Source organism: Pangasianodon hypophthalmus, chromosome 12 (assembly GCF_027358585.1).
Source record: "Pangasianodon hypophthalmus isolate fPanHyp1 chromosome 12, fPanHyp1.pri, whole genome shotgun sequence".
Lineage (NCBI taxonomy): Eukaryota > Metazoa > Chordata > Actinopteri > Siluriformes > Pangasiidae > Pangasianodon > Pangasianodon hypophthalmus.
Window position 1 is genome coordinate 9,479,852 of NC_069721.1, and position 24,948 is coordinate 9,504,799.

A 24,948-nucleotide genomic window follows, 5' to 3' on the forward strand; every position below is an offset into this window, starting at 1 on the left:
AAAGCTGGTGTAGATTTATGTAGATTGATGTACTATTAGCAGCCTGTTAAATGGAGAATGCAATGGTGGATGGAGAAGATGATGGCTACTATGCATGGGTCTCACCTGTACCACTTTATGTCTTTATTAGGGAGTATGGAGAAACATCAGGAGGAGTTCTTAGACACAGTGACAGAGCTTTGTGAAAAGAGCGGGAATGACTGGTACAGAGTGTACCTGATCAGAAAGATTTGCAGCTTGCAGGGAGTTGAAGCTGCTAGGGGAATGCAAAAGGAAGCTAAGTTCCACTGGCTTTTTCCACAAGAAATCAGAGAACAGGTAGCTAAATACCTATTATGTACCATACATACAGTATATTCCCTATATAGTGTATATGTTAAAATTACTGAACCAGTTCTGATTTTGAGTTTAATACTTAATCATCTAATATGTTGAAACCTTATGTATTCCAGGAAGAGCATGGGGGCCATGTGGACCAGTACCTTGTGTATGGCGAAGATTATAAAACTATACGTGAGGCAGTTGCAAAGGCTGTAATTGAGGGTAGAGCACAAACCATAGGTGAAGCCGTCGAGGTATTTATTTTATGTTTTTTCCTTTTTGGCCTGTTTTTTATTTGCTCCAAGTCTTGGTACAGTGGGTCTGATTTCATATATTGTATATGGTATCATTTATTTATAGACATGTGCTTGTACTCCAAAAAGAAAGGCCCTCTATATCCTTCTGGCCCTTTTCCAAGAAGTTACCAGTCTATTTCAAGCAGCCAACCCAGTCCTCCATCCCAAACAAGAGGTTTGAGGTTTTTGTGTTTAATTTGTAAATCATGTCATCAGCAGAAAATCTAGCACATTCATGACAGGTATATTCCATGTAGAGTTATCACTAGTATTTATTATTGTTTGTAGCAACGCCAAGCCCTCGAGGATTACATCCATGGCTTAAAATATTTCACCCCAGAGATGAAGGTGTTTGCTGAAACTCTGTTAAACAACAGACTGGGAAGCCTAACTGTTGACAGGCATCAATCAAGCACAAAGCTCACCATCACAGAGCTAAGCATCCATCTGAAGGCTGTACTGTTGTGTGGGATTGAGGGAGTGTTGTCTCCCCTTATACAACTGGCATTTTCCCCTGCTACCATGCGGGTACATGTGATCCTGTTTCCCTTACTACACTAGTCCACTGAATTCTGTGAAATTTGATTTTTGCATTCATCTGCCTTCTACAATATACATATGTATCTATATATTGTTCTTTGTCATTTTGTACAGATGGCATTTATACCCACAATGCCTGAAGACATGCTGGCCACAGCAAAGAAGGTTCTTGGTTACACCTGGTATAGTAAGTTGAACAAACAATTTCGCTCTTTGTAAATCATATTTTTTTGGGTCTAACACAATTTAAATGGTTTCAGTAGTGCAATGTCTTGTCCTATTTTGGAATTAGGTTGAATTTAATAATCTTTATGAGAGTTTAGAGGTTTTATCCTGTTTATTTTTACCCTCTCATAGCCTGTCCCAATGGCCACCCATGTGTTGTTGACAAGGTAAGCTGTAGCTGTCATCATTTGTTTTGCGCCATAATAACATTCTTTGAAGCCTCTATGGTGTTCTATAAACTTGTAGTGATATTTAAGCAGTTTCACTGCTTTAAGCTATTAAAGCTGTTAACTGAATTAAGCTGGTAAAAATTTTACCAAGTGTCACAGAAATTTGTTCGGAAATTTGAGTTCAAAAATAGCCATTATAAATATAAATTAAAGCTAGAAATTAAATAATAGTTTGTCCTGGTGTAATATGAACATTTATGGGTTTAAACATGTTTTAAACCGTTTTGTCTAATTGATCAACACAACTTTTCACTTTCGGAGTTTCTCGCCAGTTACAGTTTTGACTAAGAATGAGATTTTTACCATATTTTGAAAAGACATACAGTTTGTGCCAAAAGGCTGTCCAAGGATTAAAAAGAATGTACTTTGAGGAAAGCTGGGGAAAGCTTCAGATTAAATTAGTTAACAAAACCAGAAACAAGGACATATTCACTGAGAGAAACACCACATGTTCTATTGTTTTATAAGAATTTGTAGTGAGTAATTTTGTGAGTAATTAAAAATGGTCATGCAAATAAACATAGGCAAACCTACCTAATTAATATATAGTTGACGCAATATAAACCTCTGATGCATATATCTTTCTGTCAGCTCATTGGTAGTTCTTGGGTATTTTCCCATGACATTTTTTATTAATGATTTTGAATCACAATCTGATGGTTTAATTTATGTGTTCTTTTTCTTTAGCTTGGGGCTCTTATATCTTTTAAAATATTTTCCCATATATTTCTAATAATGTAATTTAGTAATTAGTGATAAACCTTTTGGAAGACCCTGCCTATGTAGAGTAAATGGAATGTAAAGAGTCACATGTTTATGAACCTGTTATGAACTTCTCTGCCTAGGATTCAACAGCTGTTTAACTAAGCTTATATTGTGGACTGTAATGTTGAATTTGAGATAAAAGGAGATTGATCACTGCTGTCTTCTGCAGTGTGGCAAGCCTACTCGGCTGGGGAGATGTTTAGAGTGCGACGCAACTGTGGGAGGAATCAGTCATCAACCCGTCAAAGGTTTCAGTAAAATGCGTCAAGAGTGAGTCATCCAATAAATTGAGACAAAGCTTTTGTGGTGTAAATGTGAAATAAAACAATGAGATTTTAGTTAAAATGAAAGATTAAAATACCTAGAGCATCTCATACTAGTAAATCATGTTCTTTCTTTTTAGAGGGGATCGAACCCAGACAGGCCACATTCTAGGAGACCCACAGAGGAGAGATAACCCAGATGCACTGGATACAAAAAGCTTGTCTCTGACTCCCTTTACATTGGTCAGAACGATGACCCATCTGGCCATGCTGCTTGGAGCATCAGAACAACATCAGGTATATTCACTAATGCACTGCAATAATCAAAGCTAATTCCATACATTCATAGTTCCTTTACACTAAAACATGTCTGCATACTTTTCCCTGTGCTATAAAGTCCCAGTATATTGCACAGATCATCCAACCCCCAGTACAGGATCCCTGTGAGTTTTTGATAAGGCATCTGATGAAGGATTTGGAGCATCTAGGCAGGGCTCTGGGAAAAGGTGTTGACGACACAGTCACTACTGTACACTTGATGCTCAGCTGGGCCGTGGAACCTCCTCAGAATGTTCAATGTAAGACCTGTTATATAAGATGATGATTGCAACAAGTGCTTAATTTCTTTAGTAACCTGTGAAAATGTCCTTTGTAGGGCCTGCTGGCTATGATAATGTCCTCTCAACCAAGGAAGCCAGAAATGCCTGGGAGATCACCTTGGCTCATAATGTCATTACTCCCAAATTGAAGGCAAGCCCTGATTTGCTGCACAGCACTAGGACACTACATTTGTCCAGTTAATATATAGAGAAATATATAGTGGATTTTGATTTTGATGTAAACTCAAGTGCTGTATTTTCATGTAGCTGCAAATGTAAATTAATGGTATAACACTGGACATATTGCTAATTTGGTTATGAATAAGCCAATTTCCCATTTTCACCCATTTCATTTTGGAACTTTCTAGACCAGAATGAAATCATCTAAATGGTGAAGATGGGTGGATAACAAATTGTTGTTTACTGGGATGCAGACACAAGAGCAGAATTTTCCTGACTTCAAGCAAATCCTAAAAAATACTGTCCAGTTTTAATATAAATAAGCCACTGCTAAATATAACTGACTAAATTATTTTGTTTGTAACAAATAAGAACAAACAACTCGGTTGGCTACTAAGTATAAATTGGTGTAAGTTGGTGCGTCACTAGACACGGAACAACCTATAACCTAATATCTAACAAAAGTAATAGATTGTCTGATTGCCATCAAAAGGCAGAGAAATTGGCTGATATAAACACTATGTTTCAAAACCTTCCTGCACTTGTGATCAAAATGCCACTCACACTACAATCTTATGCTTAATTTTTACTTAATTTACATGGTCATGAAAGCTGATTCCTAAGATTTTTCTCATGCTGGATTTTAGAAGCTTGAACGTAAGCTCAAAAAGGTGAATGAATCCATGAGGGGTGATGCCCGTGTGTCATCTGATCCCATCTTGAAGCTGATGTGCGGAAACCCACGGATGTTCCTGTCCTCCCTGCCCCAGCAATCTGTACTTCACAGCTCTGCTGTATGGAGCTGCAGGGAGAAGGGCTCTCTGCTTAGCCTCACACACATCGTTGAGCAGAATGATGGCAAAGATTACTTTCCTCTACTCTGGAGGTTTCTACAGAAGGTTATTTGCATTTTCATTTCAGTGCTTCTTTAGCCCAGCTATATGTCATGTGTGTGGAAATTAGCTGTAGTTTTATGACAAAGGTGTTGCACTAAGTCTGCCTTCTCTGTTTTACTGTGAAGGAGCCTGAATTCCGGCTGGTCAGCTTCCTTCCAGACATACTGGCTCTGCAGAGAACCCTAGTTAAAAAGTTTCAGAATGTGCCTGATTTGATCTCTGGAACAATTAGGGATTTTACTGATAAACAACCATCTGGTAATTTCTCTTTTATGTTATATTTAGCACACATTGGAAATAAAGTAGCTTGATGTATGAAGAGTTTGTAGACACATTTAAGTATCACTTTCAAATTTTGCCAGGCTAAACAATATGTAATATTTTGTGCTTCACTAGCATCCATAAAGAGCTGGTATGAAAAGCGCATTCAGATTTTCCTGAGTTCATGGAATCAGCTGCGGACGTCCTTGGCCAACTGTGAGTGTTACACATCTACTATTTAGAGAACAACCGTTCACTGAGCATCCTTACCCTGACACCTACAAGCACAGTCTAAAACTCCTACTCAGAGTTAGAATGTCATATGTAGTCAAGTGCTTTGTGTGTGTGTGTAGATGAGGTGAATGTTCCAGGAGATTATTGCAGTGTGGATCTTGATGAGGGTAGCGAGTTGCAAGTGCTGATTCCTCGGAGGCAGGGAGCGGGGCTGTGTGCTACTGCGCTGCTCAGTTACCTGGTCTCTCTGCATAACCAGCTGGTCAGCGCAGCAAGCCAATACACAGGGGAGAATAACAGGTACTGGATACTTTATTAGGATTTTAATAGGATTTTATACTTTAGAACAGGAATGATTTTAATACTCCTCTTGTAATAAATATAATAGCAAATTATATTGAGTGGTTGTCCTCCTGCACAGCTACCTGGTAAGCCTTGCAGAGGTGAGTGACCTGCACATGATCCGGTATGAGGTGGACAGAGATCTGCTCCCCCTGGTACTGTCTAACTGCCAGTACAGCATGGAGCGTGGTCAGGAGACAGTGTCTGAATATGATCTACCCAAGATCCAGCAACAGGTCTTCACCCGCTTCTTACAAGGCAAACCCCACATCACACTGACTGTAAGTGAACAGCAATGATGAGTGACAAAACATTTGAATCCTCCTGCATGTTTGCAGACTGTAATATGTATAGGAGTAAAAACAATATAAACATCTTGTAATATATTGTAATTTTTTAAAAATATGGTGCATTAGCATCCAAAAGTATGAAGAAGAATACAAACAAAAGAGTATTTATAGCATATCATATTGTAATATATTGCGATTTTCACCACGTATTATAATTTTTATTACAGGGAATTCCCACTCTGGTCAGCAGACAAGAACGCAATTATGAGAATATATTCAGAGACATAAGAGAAAAAGTGGCTCAGGTAAGAAACACACATGCAGTTCAATTCAAATCACTTTACAATAGTTATCCTCAACAGCATATAAACAGATGTAGATCTTTCATCAAAATATACTGTATATAATCATTATCATACACATTTGCTATTAATGTTAACTCTTGATGATAGACTTATATGGATTGTTAAAGAAGTTCTACAGCTTAATGTGTTACCAAAGTTTTTTTTTTCATTTCTATACGAATAAAGGCACTAATATTAGAGCTTTTGTGTGCATTTTTCAGGAACCCCTGACCTCTTTGAGTTCCACTGGGCTGATATCAGAGCTGCAGTCTCTCAGTGACGTCTGTGAGACCCTGTCAGCCGTGGAGGTTGCTCTGGGCTTCCTGGCTATGACTGGAGGAGAAGAGCACATGCCACTGCAGGAGTACCTGGAGAAGAGACTGCACATGGGGAATCAGACTGCCCCTCACATCCTTAAGGTGAGTCAGTGGTTATGGAGATAACTATTTATAACATGAAACTCAATTTAATACTACATAAGAGGTGTGATAAGAAATCCATAATTCTTATCAGTGCAGTATTTTATCTGATCCACTGTGTTTCTTTCCATTATGGTGTGTGAAGACTCTGGGCAGATGTAGTCTGAAGCACTGTGTGGCTCTATGGCAACTCCTTACTTCCCTCAAGTCTGAGCATATGCTACGCCTTAAGAGGGTAATGCATCATGTTTTTTTTTTCCATAATACAAGATAATACAAGATGTCCTCATCAGATGCATTATATATCATATAATATATTTTCTTTCATTTTCTCTTTCTACTCAGGATCCATTCTTAGGAATCCCAGCAGAGTATCAGCATGCACTAGGGGAAAAGAATAAAAAGCTACTGATCAACTTCTTGTCTAAGAGCTCTGTGGATGTCTGGCTTCTTGAAATGCACGAGTTCCTATTGCTGAACCTGAAAAGCCAGAGAGCAACTGACACCTTCATACCTTTCTGGAGGTGAGAACATGAGCTGAATCTAGAAGACATCAGCTACCAGGTTGTTTTGGATGTTTGCTAAATTCATTCTTTCTTCTTCATCAGCATTAAAGAAACCCTGGCCTCCTACATGGAGCGCAAAAATCTCGATGTTCCTCTAGATGTAGAGGAAGCCTTCCCGGACGAGATCCAGTTGTCCCAGCTGGTGGAGACCTGGAAGTTCACTGTGACCTACAAACAACAAAGATAAAGCACTAAAGATAATGGTGCAATGATGATATTCAATTCAAGCATGACTATTAGGACAATCTTTCACATCGTGTTCACTCTTATAGTCTTTCACACTATAATTAGATTTTTTTTTATTCAGGTCACAAATTTATTTTCATTTTGTTAAAGTTTTCCCTAGAGGAAACCTAAAGGAATAGTGAGAGTTTTTTCCCATTTCAGTTTTTTCATATAATTTTTTTATTACCGGTTGATTTAAAAAATAAAAATAATGGGATTTAATCAACACTTCATCAGACTTACTATAAACCAGTTATTGTTTTAGCGATTAATTAATTGTAACTGGCACTGAAGTAATGAAGGCATGGAATGTTTTTTTGTTTGTTTGTTTGTTTGTTTGTTTGTTTTCCATGCACAAACTTCTTTTCATTTTGTTAATATTTTCATTACTGGAAATCTCATGGGACAGAGAGGGTGTTTTTCATGTTTTAGTTTTTTACCCTAAGATATGTTAATTTGTTATATGTTGAGATTTCGTTAACATTTAGTCAGACTTATTGTTAAGCAGGATTGTAGATACTTGGAGAAATCTTTAGTAATGAAGGCATGATATCATTTTTTTTTCTAAATGTGCTTATACCACTGGATGGAGCTGTGGGCCGTTTTACTTTTCTCAAGCCCAACTCGGTGTGCCATTCCAAATTTTCTGATTCATTTATTATTTGTTCACCTAGTGTCATATAACCAAATTTTCCAATTTATGTAACTCCTGTTATCCTGACCATTCCAGATATATGCATAATTAAATCTTACCTTCTTCAGATGAGTCACTTACTAAATCTAAATATCTCTTAAAGTCTTTAACCTTTTTACATTCTTCCTGCAGCCTTAGAAGCAGAAGGGTAAAAAAAGCAAAAAGTCAGTTGCACAGAGTACATGAAGCCACTCATGCCCTATGCTGTACACCGTCTTTTTATCCATGGTCTTTTACTGAGCCTGATGAGTCACTACATGACCCCAAAAAAGCCTGTGATTTTCACCTCAGTCCACATTAACGGCAGTGTTGTCTAGCAGCCGTGCACGAGTCTCTCACTTATCTCTGTGGACTGTGGTATCTCCACAATCAACAGCCAGTGATAAACCGTTATTGTAATTTATTATGCCTGCTTTTCCTGTTCACATGTGTCACCTTTCTGTCTCCATGAACACACTTTTAGTTATAAAGCTTAGTTAAAACATAACGTCATTTTCCAGGTTATAATTTTACTAATTTTTTGTCACACTGTCCTAATAATTATATTTGTGAAAATGACAGTATTCATATTGAAATGTGATTGTAATATTAGGGCGCTACGAAATCAGATACCAATAATGAATCTCTGTTGGGTTAATTCTGGTACAATGATATAGAATGAATTCTGGCATTCTACAAATGAGAATGTAAAATTAATTCGGTAATTTAGGAGTTGCTGTTGCTAAAACAGGGATGAGAGCATAGATTTTCTTTAAACACATCTGGAATAATGATGTGGAAGGAAGATGCAATCATTTCAATCACGTGCAATTAGTCAACCCTGGCATAATTAGAGATCTTTGATTGCAATGGTCTCTTCATTCTCCCACAGTGTGTGTCTGTGTGTGTGCTTCCTCTTTAGCTATCTATATGTCATTTATGGGATGACGATTCTAAATTTCCTTTTTAGCAATCAGTAAATTATCACCATAACCAGTTACCTTTCCTTATGCCAGTTGAATTTAAAATGTAATTCTGGCTCCTACTCCTGGATGGCAAATTCTGTCCCCATCAAAAAATAAGCTAATGCTCTTATAGATAAAGTAAGTTTTCTCAAGAGAAGCAGGATTAAGTAAACCTCTGATTCCTTCATTCAAGAGATCTGATAGCCACAACATTAATACAGATCAGCAGATTGCTGCAGCACCTCTTTATTTCCAGTAATTAGGAGTTATTCCCAAAACACATTACGTACAAATAAAAAAATTAAATGAATGCACTGTCTGTGTCTTACAGCACACACATGAGGTTCATAAATGTCAGACTGCCATCTGTTCAGATTACTGTTATTAGACATGTCAGAGGTTGATTTTTTATTTAACATGCCAGTGATCATATGGCCAGTGATATTCACTTTAAAGGGCATCTTTGTTTTAATTCTCTTATAAACATGATAATACATTGATTAATATTCTCTGTATGAATGGCATGGAGCCACTAATACATAGATGGTGGTTACTCTTTGATGTGTATGTGAAGCATGAGAATAGTAAATGTGAGTAAGAATGGTGGGGTAAATGTGAGTAATGACTCTGAACAGTTTACCTTTTGCATCCAGAGTGATCGGAATCAGTATTCAGATGGACGCATTTCTCATCAAACATGCAGGGTTTAATTCAATGTGAAGCATTAAAAAAATGGCAACACAAGCATCACTTTGATTTTGCATTACTGTGTAAAACTGGATGATGGGAAACCGTAGGCCAATAATAATAAATCAGTTCTACCTTTCTGACATGATCAGGTTTAATTATAACACATGCATTTATAGATATTCATTAGGTAGATGTTTTATCTGAAACAGCTAATACCTGGTAAATTCAAGCATATAGCTGAGCAGTTGAGCATTATGGGCTTGAACTCTTATCCTTCAAATCGCTAGATCAGAACTGTAACCACCAAGACACCCCTGCCACATGTAAAGCAAAAATGCTTAACAAAATGTTTTTATTAAAATAATTTAGAACCCTCTTGAAAAACATGTTGAAGAGCTCTCTTGGGCACTGTGGTTCACATGATGGTGGTAATATATTATACATTACACTCTTCACTGACAGTTTCTACAGATATGACCTGAAGCTAATTCCATATATTCATCCTATATTGTCCAGTTCAAAACAGCTGGTACTATGGTAACCTAGCACATGGTGACCACCTAGGTTATTTTGAGGCTCTTCCAATGAAAGCTACCTATAGGATTGATTTGAAAATTGAATTTTGTGTAGCCTGCAATGTCCTGTAAGAGAGCTCATTCAACCATATGTTTTCAGTGACTGATGGAATGATTTTCCAAAGTGTACATATAATTGAAATCATTATTGCCTTATAGGTTTCATTTCATTTTTTGTCAGATTACCACCCTCATCAGCTGATTATATATTTATATAATGTCAAATACCATAGTTTTTTTTCAGTAATGAAATAACTGAATGACAAATTATGAATTCCACCACCGCTTTTACTACTGTCTAAAATACATGAGTGCATTGCACTTATCAGTTTAATTGTACATCTCATATAGTGTTTTTATATATCATATGTCCCCCAAAATTAATTCCTGACTATGCCATTTATGAGTGTAGACAAACACAACTAGTTATCTAATCTAACACAACTAGTTAGCAAACATGGAGTAACATGGAGACAAGAAAGACTTTTTAAAAAGCACAAGGACCCCTTACCATCCCATAACCCTATAAAGTGGCCTAAACAGTATATGTTAGGCCATCAGAAATGTGCTAGGATTATGTAATCAGCATAATTTTTTTTAATTATTATCCATTATGCAGTCTCAATCCTTAATTATCCATTAAATATGCTTGCTGTTTATACAGGCACCAGGGTGCAGGGGTCAGGCAGCTCTGATGAGATAAACACAGGAATGTGTTCAAGAACTCTTCAAACACAAAAGTTGCAATAAGAACTCTGCCTTCTTAAGGTTTCACAAAGTGAATGCTTAGCCCTTTATGATTAATCACATAACCTAACTATTAAACAAATAAGATACAGTCTGCTTCTATGTGTTCTTCATACTGCTGAGTTATATCAGAATTAACAATACAGACAATAAGGCCACATTGCATCCACAATCTTTTAACAATTTTTATAGACTAAATATTGTATGTTAGATAAATAGACCACTTAATTGTATACCAGAAATTGAGACTGAATTTAAAAACTTTCAACACTCCTTTGAAAATGGACAGACGATCTATAGCAAGCAAACAAGCCAACCCATGCAAAAGCCATGTTCATTATGGTTGACTAACAGCACACTCCTGGTAAAGCTGGCCTTGCTGGTGCAACTAACATGCTCTTGCTGTTTTTTTTTGTTTTGTTTTTTTTTAAGTCCAGCATGGCCTTTTACAGTGGACAGGGCAATTACCCAGAATAGGGCTGTGTGGGATGGTCTGTCACATTCCAATAAAATATTGCTCATAACTAGAACTGTGTGGGATGAGATTTTAAAAATATTAAAGAAAGAAAGATTAAACAGTTTCTTTCTGTCCCTCCCAGTCCATCCTCCTCTGTCATCTCTAAAGCCACTGAATTTCTTCTTTATTATATCCATTATTATATAGCTATGAAATCTCAGCTTTGCTTACCATATGGCACTAGAGTTCTATCTTTATGTTTCTAAATCTCCACTCAATAAGTTGCAATATGTGCAAAATTCAGCCACCAGGATTTTAACTGGGACTAGGATTGGCAGTCATATTACTCCAGTGTTAGAATCCTTGCATTGGCTCCCGGTCAGGTTTAGTGTTGATTTTAAAATTATGATGCACGTACACTCCTAATCGTAGACTGCGCTCCTCTCAGTCAAACTTGTTGGTTGTTCCTCCAAACACGTCTAAGATCTATTGGTGATAGGGCTTTCTCTTTCTATGCTCCTGTGCTTTGGAATTCTCTCCCTCTTGAACTTAGGGAAGTTCAGAATTACGATATTTTTTAAAGTTCAACTTAAGACATATTTTTTTAAACTTGCATTTGCTTGTTGATTTTGTACTGTTTTTATTGTGAGAAGCTGCTTTAAATGGCGCTTTATAAAATAAAGTTTATTATTATTATTATTATTATTATTATTATTATTATTTGTCTCTTTCCCTGTGGTTTATTTGTCATTTTGTATATTTTATCATTATCGGGTCATATTTGTTTTAGGTGGTCATCAATACTCCTTGTAAGCACAAAATTTGGAAACAGAACTATTACTTTATTACTTTATCTAAAAGTTACATTTTGTGTAATGCCATCACAGAATACATGTGAATCAATGTCCGGGTTAATGCATGCATAACGTGCACGTTTGAAACAGTAAAAGACAAAGAAATTAATGACCCTATGAACAAGAAATAGGAATAAATAAAAATTGGCATATTTAAAGAAATCAAGAGATGCAGTAAGACTCACTAATGCTAGAAGCCCTGGGTTTAAACAGGGGAGTATATCTGACAGCTTTTAATGAGCCCATGAGCAAGGAGCTGGTGCTGGGAATAATGATCAAAAAGTGCCAGGGTGGAGCTGGCAGTTATGCTGAGCCTCTTAGAGACTCCTTGACAAAATATTTTTTACTTGAAAGCATGGGTTTGACCATTAAATTAGGCTGCTGTGTTCCATATAATACTAATGTCAAGCTCTGTCCTGTGGATCAAATAGTGCCTCAGTGATCGTGCACAGCTGTGATGACGCTGCCCCTCTGACACACAGCCCTCTCAGACCATTGTTCAGTTCTGCTTGAAGTGATAATATTACTGATTACCATTGAAGTGGTAATCAGTCATATAACCAAGCATAGTTACATGCTGCTGCTGCATTCATATTGCCACAAATGGACCCTATAAGATTATAAATAAATAAGTCGATAACTCATCTGTTAGTCTTTCTTTGTCTATCTTTTCTCCAAGAGCAGTAGGTGCTGAATGACAGGAGTGAAAGACACCCACATACCGCAGGTGATTCAGGCCAATTAGGTGCTGCAACTCAAGCTGAGCTTAGACAACTCAACTTTGACTCAAAAACAATAAGGTGTTAAGATGCAGTGTAAAGTTGTGACAGCAAACTGCATCTCCCAAAACTCAGCAACAATGTATTTGTAACTATAGACTTGGCAGACACCTTGGTTTCCAGTGGGTGGCTGGTTAGCTGGCATGGCCAATACCAGACGGGGTGACAGGTGGAGCTGGGCGCCTACTGAGGTCTGTGGGCGAGGTTCTGATAGATGCTAAAGCCTGTTCCTCTGTGCCCAGCCTGCCAGTGGCATCACTGAGTCACTGGGGAGGAGGAGAATCACAGCAAGCAGAGACATATGGCATCTGTTCTCTGGTGAGCACTCCTGTCCCTTCTTCTCTCTTCTTGTCCTTTATATGTTATCTTGACAGTTAATCCAATTAATCCACTAACAAGGGGTAGCCTAGGATCCCTTTACAGAATCAACTAATATGCAATCATTAATGAAGAAAAGCATAACCATCAAGCTCTGCAAATTCATAGCAAGGGAAACCCTGGAAACTATAAACCAACTAACCGACTATAAATCTCACGATCACTGTTGATGTCAAGTTCCCCCCTCCTTGTTTTTATCTCTCTCTGCTTCTCTCTCACTCTCACTCTCTGGTACCCAGAATATCCATTATAAGTATTATTTCATTTTTATCGTATTATCACACTCTCCCTCCTCTGCCTCCTACTCCAATGACTTCATATTACATCAGAGAGGACAGGAGAGTACGCAAGCAAGATATAAAGATATTGTTGATATTGGCAAAAACGTGCATAGTGGGTTGTGCATACAGTACGCTGTATAGTCAGCACCACAGTGACATTACAAAACATTCTGATGTTATACTCTTTTTCACTGATTTAAAAAAAGGATCTTTTTAAAAAATGTTATGTTAAATGTAAGATGTTGATCTTGCAATATTTGGCAACAGTGTTCAAATACAGTTTTTTTTTTCAGTGTAACTTTTAGAGTCAATATTCATGACTCATTGTGATTTACAGTCCATCATTTCCACATTTAAAATTCCCTTACTCGCTAGCATGCATAAGGTCAAAGAATGCACAAGTGAAGGCATATTCAGAATAAAAATGAGTGAGTCAGTTTTGCAAACATACACACATGCTACTATACTCATATACAAATTCAATTATATCATCATCATATAGGTGGTAAAAGTCATTACATTACCAATATGAAATTCTTTCAACCTCACACAAAGGACTGACAAAACAGGAGCAAATTAAGTGCCAGACAAAGAGATAAAGAAGGAGACAGTTCATAATACATAGAGATAGATAACATAGTATGGATGAAAGGATGATGATATGATGAAACACAGTGCTGTCTGAATCAAATTTTTCTGTTAAGGAAAGAAGAACACAGACAATGAAGAGTACTAAGAGAGAGGGAGATAGGAAGAGAGATTGTGGGAGTGTAGGTGGTGGATATAAGCATCACAGCTCAGTATTATGTTTAGCCGTCTCTCTGCCACATATGATGTCATAGCAGCAAATCAACCAATCAGGAATCTAAGACCTCTCTGCTCTCATTGGCCCCACCCTCCTCTTGGCTCCTTATACGCCACTCGGCTCAACTAGAAAACATACAACGTGCTGTCAGATGAGCAGAGCAGACACGCACTATCACCACAAATACAGCTACACAGGGAAGGAGTGCGTGTGTGAGTCTTCTTTCCCTTGGGCATGATGCTAGTACTTACCTCCTCTCCCTCCTTCCTTCTCTTTACAACCTCTGTGTGTTTCTCTCTCTTCTTTTCCACACTCCTTCTAAATCTCTCTCTTCTGAATCTCTTTTTCCTCCTAGGCAAATGCGTCCCGCTGACAAAAATAGTACAGGCACGAGCAGAGGAATCGTCACCATAAGCAGCAGCGGCAGCAACAGTGGTCCTTAACTGTTCACCTCTCACCTGGTTCACAGCTCAGTGATGGGCTGCTCATCCGGCCGTCTGCCCTGTCAGCCTCCAGCCAATGCACAGCTGCCCACACTGGACCCTGACTCCAACCTGCCCCATGATGGAAGAGCACTCCCCACCACCCCTAAAACCCCAGAGAACCTCTCTACCCTGGAGCGGTTGACGCAGGCCACAGGGGGCACAGAAAAGTCCTGGTACCGCTGTGTGTTTCCCTTCGGAGTCATCTCCCTGGTGATAGGCATGGCAGGCACAGGTGTCACCTTCACCTTCAACACCCTGCTTCAAACCAAAGTGGTGTCCCTGGTGCTGCTGGTAGTTGGCTTTGTTATGCTGCTGGTGGCAGCAGCCTGTTGGAGGGTCCATAGGGCAAAGAGGAAGGAGAAGAAGGAAGGAGTTTTCTTCAGCGCTGAGCAGGGCACACTGTGAGTCACTCTCATCCTTATCTTGATTGACAGGAAACATTCATGGGTGCAGAGGAAAGAGACTTCCTCCTTATTTCATTTTGTAGGACGTTCTTCTTCTTGATGAAAGGAACTTGGCCTTCTTAGAAGGTAAGTTCTGTACTGGACATCTAAAAGCAGTACTTAACAACTGGCTATGCTGGAGGCCCTTGGAGGGATCTAACTGCCCTGTGTATGAACACAAGCAGAACAGTTTGACTCAAAAAACTTGAGAGAAGACCTTTCCTGAAATCCATTCTACTTCTCCTTGCACTGTATTTCTGAGGACCCATGCAGCAAGAATGTAGTTAGCTCTATGTGAACTTATTACTGGACCTCATTCTGACACCAAGGTCCCTTAGAGTGCTGCAAGTCTCGTTCATACATACTACTGTAGACAAAAGTGCCAAGAAACTCAGATGGAGGCAAAATTCCACTGGAAGAAGGAAAGTATTTGACATGCTTATCAGAAGGCAGTTCTTACAGGAATATAGAAGAGAAGACCTCTCTAAGAAACTGACAGCCGGACACTGTAAAAGGAGGAACCATGAGGAAGACTGAGGTCAGTAGATCCAGCACTGAGCAAGAAAAAGGACGTTATTTCTTCAATGAGTATATAAGGCTGGAAAGTTCTCTCAGATGACTTAGAATTAGAGAATACATTCTTCCTTCATACTTCATAATCTGCTCTCCATGCCTCCTGAGAAGAATGTTTCCTAACTCTTGAGAGAGGTGAAGGTATATGTGTGATGTTAGATACTTTTTTTGCAAAGATATATTTTTGGTGGTGTTGCTGAAAAGTAAAAAGTGTGTGTGCATGAGTGTCCTCTCATGTGCTTGCATGTGTTTCTGCACAGTGTTTGTAAAAGCACTCGTGTACTTGAGTGGGTTCCTACTTTGGTGTAAGATTGATGGCAGAAAGAGCTTTATCATAAAAGTCATTAGCAGGTCTTTCTCTACTGCTGAACTTGGAGACCTCTAGAGAACTGGTGATAACAGTTCTATGATTTGGAGTGTGTTACTCTTGCATTCGTGGTTAGTTATGCTCTTGTGCTCTTGAATACTGAATTATTTTACTTTCTGTAAACAAATGAATGTATTACCAGCTTGAAAAATTATTAAATATGTTGTCATTTTACAATATAAAAGAGAATGAACTGAAGGAGAATGAGCACAAGTCTCATCTCTAGTTCTTTAAGCACTATAATCTAGCTTTTGTTTATATTTTAGAAGAAGTTCTTTTTGTATCTCTGTGAGAAAACTGTTTTGTATTTTGTGTCTATTCTTTCAGTGCCTGTCTTTTTACATTCAATATTTTTTTAGCAGTTTTCACTGGTTGTTCCAGAGTTGCAATGGCATCAAAAGGATTATTCAGTGCTCTTTTATAACACCTCATCGATCTCATATCTATTAATAGCATTACCACCCGAAATGATGAGAGTAGTGACGGGGACACCTGAGCTCCACAGAAATTGCCTGGGCTTGACGGAAGAGACAAGAAAGACTGAACAAACAATGTTTCTACCATGTGCCCTCAGCTCTGTGCTGACATTGTAGTGCCTGTCTATGCCTTTATTTCTGCAGCTATCGAGATATACTGAGAGAAATATGGAGGGGAATAGGAAGCGAGAATGGGAGAAGGAGGGAGGGGGAGCTTCCATGAGAACTCATTGATAAAAAAGCAGCCGGAAATAGTCCTGCGTGCTTGGAATATAAATCAGCACAAAGCTAAGCATCAGTTCTGCATTATGTGACATTATGCCTTACGCACCTATACATGTCCTTTATGGTGCACAATAGTCATAACCCATACATTCCATAACATAAACTCTGCATTAATTAGCTTACAGTATGTCTACGTGTCAGCAGTGAGTCAGCAGTGAAACATTTTACTCATTTGTACCTCAAATCTAAAGAAACCTATAGGCATTTCTACTCAAAAAACAGCGTACAAGCTAGAAATTCCACACATTTCCTCGTAACCTGCACAACATGCTTTTTAATCTGAAAAATATCAGGTGATTATGAGTTTGGAAGCTGCCACATGCTGAGGGATAAATATAGTGTATGTAGCTTTTTGGGGCCAAGACTATCAAGTAGAGGCTTCCTGATTACAATCAATCAATATATACATACATACACACACATATATATATATATATATATATATATACACACCCTTGTGTGTGTGCTTTTATTTTTTAGATATATATTAATAGATACATTTATAGAGTTTTGACTATTTTAAAAGTGTATTAAATACAAACATGCAACATGCGTGATGCATCCTTGTCTTTATTAAGGCTGTAACTGGCTTTCAGAAAACTTGAATGCTTTATTTATGGATTATCAGGCAATTCTGCAAGACAGCGCTAATGCACATCCTTCAGACAAAAAGAGCACTCTACCTTTTTCGTGTTGTCATTAATATTCACACAGACATCTCCACCCCCTAACCGACTCGCCCTCCTCTCCCCTCCCGCTTAGAGCACCACAAAGACTGTTTTCAGTGCCTGCCACGATCTGTTAGCTAAAAATAACTCTGCGTGACAGAGTAAGAGAGAGAGAGAGAGAGAGAGAGAGAGAGAGAGAGAGAGGGAGAAAAAGAGAGAGAGAATGCATGGTTAAGAGAAGAGGGAGTCTCTGTTTGTAACATTTAAAACAGAGGTTGATATCCAACCACCTGGAGAAGGATAAAAGCATGAAAAATGCTTCTTGCCCTTTGAGAAGGATGAACGCATGCACGAATGATACCACCTGGAGATGGGTGACAGTGACAAAGGTTGACAGAATGGTAAATAATCTACATAATATGACAAATCTCTCCATGTCTCCATTGCATCAGAATTTCTCTTAATTAGTGGGCATTCATTAACTTGGTAAAATGGCACTGGGGTTGGTGAAAGCTTTTTGGTTTTTTTATTAAATTATTTATTATTAAGCTTCTTTCTGAACTGATCTAGAATGAAGACTGTTTACTGCTAGGTTATTCTTCGATACAAAGGTAGTATTACAAGGTACTGCTCTTGGTAGCCACAAATATTTAGGAGAATTCTGACTGCAAAAAAATGACAATTAATTAAAAGCCCCCCCAGCCATTTAACTGACACACAATACATTTTTCAGTATCAAGCTTTAGGTCACTAGCTCCAAAATGAAATTTGTCCTTTTTTTCTATTGACCTTTCTAATTGACCATTTGTATTAACAAGATCAAATGACTTCAGTCTTAAATGTATGATGTATAACCACAGATATGGGATGATTCTATGACTGAATTGAAATGATTTAAGTTGTCTATACTGTTATCAATGCCAGTGTCACCAAATGCAGTAAGGTCACTTGTAATTTCTTGCATTTTTTTAGACACTCCGTCTAATGTGTTGCTACTTGGTTATTAAAGAAAACAACTGTAGATCATCATCATTCCCTCTTACTGAGTAAGGCATTAAACATATCACCTGTGTTTTTATCTTCATCTTATTTATATTGATATAGAACTGATAATCATTTACTGCATAAAACAATAATAATGACATCCCAAACAGAACATATAGAAAATCATCCTTTCTAAAATTACAAGACCTCACAAATTAGACTTTACATGAAATTCTGTCACAGAGCTCGAAATAAGCACATCAGGCAGTTTATCCAAGAGACACAGCAACTGCTGAACCAGGGGCAAGATGAGCTTTTAGAACAAGCCTTTTAAAGAATATGACACATTAAAAAAATCAATGTTAATCTGCACTACTTCTTCTCTGGCAAACCCCCTGTGTTCCTGACCTGGCCTCATTTCATATTAAACTTGAATATAGCATTTGAATATCATCTTACACTTCATTGCATTTACAACTTTTTTCAACCAAGGCAAATAAAATAAAATAACTAATGGAATATAACTATAAAATAACTAACGGAATATAACTATAAAATTTAAAAGCAAAATGAACCTACCTCTGCTCTCTTTGTTCTACACAAATTTAGTATTTGGTAATACTTATAAAAGGATAAAATATCTGTAATATGTTTGCTTGTGTGTGTGTGTGTGTGTGTGCGTGCGTGCGTGCGTACGTGGGGGGCGGGGGGTGGGGGGGTGGGGGGGTAGTTTGGTTGCTTTGTTACCATGGAAAATCCCTCAAGTATAGAATAGCTGTTGCAGTCCTTCACGCAAGTCCTTCCTCAAAGGACTATTTTTAGGGTTTATTGCAGATCTAAACATCAGCAGTAAAACATCCCTTCATATTGTTTCTACATACTAACATAATGTTCTCAAACTGAAGTGAGAGGTGCAACACAGTCACATTTTCTCACAAAACAGTAAAACAGCTATGACTAATCACCCATAAACTAAAAAGACATGTTGGCCAACAGTGCAGCACAGTTTATGTTATAACAGGAATAACTGCATTACACTAGGGAAAGCATTTATGTATAACTGGATTACAAAAATTATGGTATTCTCAGTTTCTCAGGTTCACCTCTCTAACTGTTAAGCAGATGATACATAACACTGGTATATTATGTACAGAATAAAACATGAACCCTATACTACAGCAATTTGGCAATAATGTTTTATTTATTAAAGAACAGCATGATATACATTTTATCCATTTATAGTTAAATTAATGGTGTATAACTTTGCAAGAAACTGCAAAGCCCTTTGTCCTTTTCAGTGTCAGAAACATACTGAAGACAGCTGCACATTTACATAATATAATCATGTGTATTGTATTTGTGAATGTTGTAAGAGTAATACATTTGTTGTTTTTGGTCCTTCAACATCAATTAAGGGTAAAAGATAAATACAGTACATACTACAGAAGCACAGAAACTATGAAATTGCAGTTGTTTGTCAGCATCAGCCCACAATATGAGCCTGCGTGTGAGAGATAAACACAGAGGATCCTTTTATTTAGCCGGGTGACCGTTAGCCTCCTCCCTCACGCAGCGAGAGGCAACTGGGCTCTGATCCTTCTCTAATCAGAGGTTTCAACAGCTGTGTGGCCTTTGAAAAATGGATCACACCATTCCATTACCCAGGAAAGTTGCCTCTAACACTGCAGAGACACACCAGAACACCCACACAGAAATGGACATGCCACATACTATTTCTCCACTACAACACACAGAGGACATGCAGCATGCCTTGCAAAACCGCCCATTAACACATGTAAAAGACATACACATGTGCACATGCATGCACAAACACAAATACATACCAAGGACAAACACATACTCTCTCAGCATGATAGTATTAGACCCATCATTGCGATTTCAGAGTATTTATGATTATTTTGATTGAATTCAATAAACAGCTCAATGCTTTGCTTCAAATACTTCATACTACAAACACTACATACATTGCATTGCATTGCATTGTTGTTTTGTGTTCTTTTTTTTCCTTGCTCTTTCTGTTGATTGGTTAGGCTTGTCACCCATTTTTATTTCATCATTATTTATTGGCCTTGTCAACTGCCAGTGGGTTCAGGCTTACTCTTGTAACTAAATAGGGGTAGCCAATATAAATGGGTTAGTAGGAATAAGCCCCACTGTCTTTCAAAGATAAAAAGACATCACTATAAGGTTCACAGCCACAACAGATATTTTAGCATTAACAAATCTCTTACAGAGGATTATTTTGGACTTTTGTGTAAAAAAGTGCAACAGCTCCACCAATGGTTGTAAGAAAAATACACAGAATGGTATAAAGACTGGGGCTGATTTCTTTCTAGCCCACACTGTAGATCCATGTAGCCTCTAGGTGATTACAAAGAGTGAAACGCTCCTACATTTTCAGCCCGCTTAGCTGACGTATCTGTAACACATCATCAGCAGTGATTGAGAGAGAGCATGTGAAATATAGTTGTGGGTGTAATTAACATGAATGGGGTGGATTATTTACTCTATCACACTTTTCCCCGAAAATGCTTTTGGGAAAGAAACTAAACATAGATAGACTAAGCACACAAAGTAATCACACTTTGATTTTACCATTTAAGAAAATGTTTAAATATTTTAAATATTCAGAGTAAATACAAAGGACATTATGGACTTGAAACATGCACTTAAAACAATTAGATAGCATGAATAAAGCTGCCTGTTTGCCTATTTTAAGTCTGTGTCTGTAATAGTTTGCCCACGTCATTCTTATTATGCCACTGATGAGACCTCATGATATAATGCAGTGCTCATTCCTAACAGTTTCACTGTTAATCTATTAGTAAATATTAGATTTTTAGCCAGCCAATATCACGACAGGCTACCTTTCCTGTAGCTCTCACTGTAGTTAATGAATTATTCATAGTATTTACTGAATGTTTAGATTACATATTACTGAATAATATGCTTATATACAATTAATATCTAATGTATAAGCCAGGGAGTTAACACCCTATGTCATCTTGCAAAGTTTTGCTTTTCCTTATGTTTGTATACTTGTATTCTAAATATTGTGGCCTTTCCTAGTCTTTTTTTTTTTTTTTAGTTTTTTGAGTATTGTGTTTTCTCCTGATTGACCTCTTATTCCTACCATTTTTTCAGTGTGGATTTGTATGCCTTAAACTCTCTGCTGGATTTTGTCTGCTGTTATCAACCATTATTAAACATGCAAACAAATTTATCACTTTATCACTTTATAAAGTCTTTATTAAGCCACTATTAAACATGTAAACACCCATCTGCCTCCTGCTGATTATTCCCACATATTTCATCAGGTTCCTCAACAGTGACATTTATTTTTCCCACTGAAAAATCCCAACGAAGCCTAGTGCTTTATTGCATTCCTCCCCATAAGCAGGTCTTTTATTATCCAAAAATATTCCTGTTTTGACATGGGAGTTATCTAAGATTTTAAGAGACAACAGACTCTATGACCTGAGAGAAGGGGAAATGGAAATGTGTGGGCAAATGTTGTGATAAGACTATAAAATGAATAAAGACAACAAAGTGTGTGTGTTTGAAAGAGAGAAAGAAATAGAGTTGTCAGAGCAGTCACAGAGCTCCTTGACCTTTATTCTCTCCTGCTACACCTCTCTGTCTCCAGCCTGGCAATGCTTCACCTCAGCCATAAGGCCATGGAACCTGGGAGTTTACTTGCATTTGGAATACTAATGTCTGGCTTCTTGATTAGGGAAAAACATTATCAATTCATGCTAAAAGGCTCACACTTTTAAAAGTGCACAATAAATTATCTAAGTAAAGATAAATAATCCGAGAGAAATGAATAATAAATGTGGTTATATAAAAGTGCCCTGTTATGTAGTTTCTAAGAAAGGAATTAGTCACATCATGGTGTCCAAGACATCTGCAATCATGCTGTCTGGATCATCTTTTTTTTATTATTTATTTTTTTTATTTTAAAAACACCCTCTTTCAACAAATCATAATCAACTGCTGAATTTTTTTTAACTGTCTATTGAGACAATGTAGTATCATAGAATATGGGGCTAATTAGAGCTTTCCTCACAATCAGGTATCAGATGAGTCGGATTGGTTTCAAATGAGCTGTCAGATATCTGTCCAGTCAACAAGAAAGCATGTTTTAGGAATATAATTTTTAATTGAGCATGTGTATATCTTAACGCTAATGATAATGGCAGGGTAGTTCAGTGATTTTGCCTACATCTACCAGGCTCAGTTCTGCATAATTTAATGTGTTGCTCTAATTGAATGAGGATTTCTCTACACCTCATTTGTGTTAGGAATCAATTAATTCACGAAAAGGGTCCAGTATGGTCCCTACTATTCCACTGTCATTGTAACTCAAGGAAAATAATGGACTACATTATTTTTGCATGGTCTACATAGAAGCCGATGATCACATTACCATCATGCTGTAAAATAGTTTGTTTTCTACTGATACCTTCAATAACGCTGTGTGAATAATAGTTCGAAAAGATCCAGCTGAAGGCTTTATACACACACCACACATGACCTCACACATATCAGAAAGGGTGCATATGACTAAACTGGGAGAAAAACCATCTTGAAACACAGATAATTGTAAAGATTACAGATGTAACCGCAAAGCTGCACTCCAGAGCTTGCTTTCTTGGCCAGTGGGCTTATTATTAGCAGACACTGACTATAAAACAGAGTTTGAATTGCCAGTTCTCATATTCTTAAATTGAATTGTAATAGCTACATTTCTTGTTTGTTGTACAGTTAAAATGGCAGCTTATTGAGCTGGTTTAAGCTTGTTAGTGGTGGCTTGGTGATGATTTCAATAAACATGCACTGTGCTGGTTATGCGGGTGATCAGTTATGAAAGGCTAAGCCTTGCCAGAGCATTATCTACAGCTCCTGCAATTCAGTTTCATTAATTGAAACACTTGTGAGTGGGAGACTGAAAAAGAAAGAAAGAGAGAGAGAGAGAGAGAGAGAGAGAGGGAGAGGCAGGCATTGCAACCTGCAAGCACACACATACAATTAATGATAGTAGGACAGCATTTCATGAGCTTTTCAGGCTGGGCTAGTTAGGATCTATAAAAGAAAATCTCAGAAAGAAAGCAACTGGAAGAAAGCAATTAGGGTCTTTTATTTTTTGCTACAGTTCTTTTTTTCTTGCTCAGTAAACAGTTATACTATTTGATACTACTCACTCTTAGACACTGATTACTCTTCGTTCTTGTTAGTACTTTTACTCTTGTCTGTCTTTCTGCCAAGAAACCCAAGTTTTAGAGGGCAAATGAAGATGGGAGAAGGTCAGTGTGCATGTTATGCACATTTAGAGCACACTGTGAGCCTACTGTCTTAAATCGTGGCTTCACATTCTCTTCACGGTGAGACCTTCTAACTTGTTTCCTTGCAGCCTGTTGAGTTAAACTGGAACAATCAATGTATCATAGCTTACACATTGCTCTAATTACACTCTAATTGCTTTTCCTCTTTTACTCCCACACACTCAGAGATTTATATGGCTAAGTTGATATCACACATGCACCTGGTGGGTGTATGTGCTGGGGGCGTTTGGCAAAAATGCCACCAGGGAGAAAGATAGTCATGCCAATAGACATCTTAGCCATTATAGACCTTCTTCATTATAGACCTTCTTCAGTCAAATAGAGAGGTTTTTTTAGGCCATTAGGCAATAACGGCATGAGATTATTATTAAAACATTATCTCAGGTTGTTGATTACTATAATGATTTTGGTTATAAACATTGAGAGACCCATTTCTTGGAAATGAAACTTGGAAATTAGACCGTGCCTTAGGAGTGATGTGTCATCTCTGCTTGTTCCTCCTGCTGAGATATACCATTATCTTTTCAGATGGTTCTATAACCTCTTAACTTTAGTGCTATCCCATTATGGCTACAATTTACACATCTTATAATGGCTACTTCCAGGATGATAATGCACCATGTCAAAAATCACAAATCGTCCCAAACTGGTTCCATGAGCATTGAGCTCAGTGTACTTCAGTGGCCAGTCACTAGATCTCAATCCAATAGCACCTTTAGGGTGTGTGAAAAACCTAAGATGTCGGCGTCGCAGTAGCACTCAGCGGCCGCTCCGGATCCAAAATGGTGCTATTTTTGTTTTTAGCCCAACTCTTCAAAGTTGAGCACCAAATTTCTTGGTGTTCACCTGGCGGAGGACCTCACCTGGTCCCTCAACACCAGCTCCATAACAAATAAAGCCCAGCAGTGTCTCTACTTCCTGGGAAAGCTGAGGAAAGCCCATTTCTCACCCCCCATCCTCACCATGTTCTACAGAGGGACTATCAAGAGCATCCTGAGCAGCTGCATCACTGCCTGGTTTGGGAATTGCACCATCTCAGATCACAAGAGCCTGTAGTGGATAGTGAGGACAGCTGAGAAGATCATCGGGGTCTCTCTACCC

General features: G+C 37.9%; 2 protein-coding genes across 3 annotated transcripts in view; both read left to right on the plus strand.

Annotated features, from left to right (window-relative positions):
- The window catches only part of LOC113527682 (E3 ubiquitin-protein ligase rnf213-alpha), a 37,322-nt gene extending 29,560 nt beyond the window's left edge, over positions 1–7,762 (plus strand). Inside the window, exons 47-66 of the mRNA XM_026915708.3 lie at positions 131–318; positions 453–575; positions 682–792; positions 906–1,145; positions 1,272–1,344; positions 1,515–1,549; positions 2,547–2,647; positions 2,781–2,937; positions 3,038–3,218; positions 3,296–3,390; positions 4,067–4,318; positions 4,441–4,573; positions 4,712–4,792; positions 4,930–5,110; positions 5,232–5,433; positions 5,670–5,747; positions 6,008–6,205; positions 6,351–6,440; positions 6,551–6,729; positions 6,814–7,762. Coding sequence (XP_026771509.3) covers positions 131–318; positions 453–575; positions 682–792; positions 906–1,145; positions 1,272–1,344; positions 1,515–1,549; positions 2,547–2,647; positions 2,781–2,937; positions 3,038–3,218; positions 3,296–3,390; positions 4,067–4,318; positions 4,441–4,573; positions 4,712–4,792; positions 4,930–5,110; positions 5,232–5,433; positions 5,670–5,747; positions 6,008–6,205; positions 6,351–6,440; positions 6,551–6,729; positions 6,814–6,958 — 2,843 coding nt within the window. The 3' untranslated portion in view covers positions 6,959–7,762. The remainder of the gene's footprint in view (positions 1–130; positions 319–452; positions 576–681; positions 793–905; positions 1,146–1,271; positions 1,345–1,514; positions 1,550–2,546; positions 2,648–2,780; positions 2,938–3,037; positions 3,219–3,295; positions 3,391–4,066; positions 4,319–4,440; positions 4,574–4,711; positions 4,793–4,929; positions 5,111–5,231; positions 5,434–5,669; positions 5,748–6,007; positions 6,206–6,350; positions 6,441–6,550; positions 6,730–6,813) is intronic.
- Positions 7,763–14,327: 6,565 nt separating this feature from the next.
- LOC128319412 (transmembrane protein 100-like) lies at positions 14,328–18,575 on the plus strand. Of its 2 annotated transcripts, none has more exons than XM_053238417.1 (2): positions 14,328–14,412; positions 14,556–18,575. In XM_053238417.1, exon 2 carries the CDS (start codon positions 14,677–14,679, stop codon positions 15,088–15,090), a length of 414 nt encoding a protein of 137 aa, XP_053094392.1. In that variant the 5' UTR covers positions 14,328–14,412; positions 14,556–14,676; the 3' UTR covers positions 15,091–18,575. The 2 variants fall into 2 exon arrangements, with proteins under 2 accessions (XP_053094392.1, XP_053094393.1); XM_053238418.1 differs by having other exon boundaries at positions 14,351–14,443.
- The last annotated feature ends 6,373 nt before the right edge of the window (positions 18,576–24,948 follow it).

Bases quoted from the DNA above. Each gene is read 5' to 3' on its own strand.
- LOC128319412 (XM_053238417.1), top strand. From the start codon at position 14,677: ATGGGCTGCTCATCCGGCCGTCTGCCCTGTCAGCCTCCAGCCAATGCA.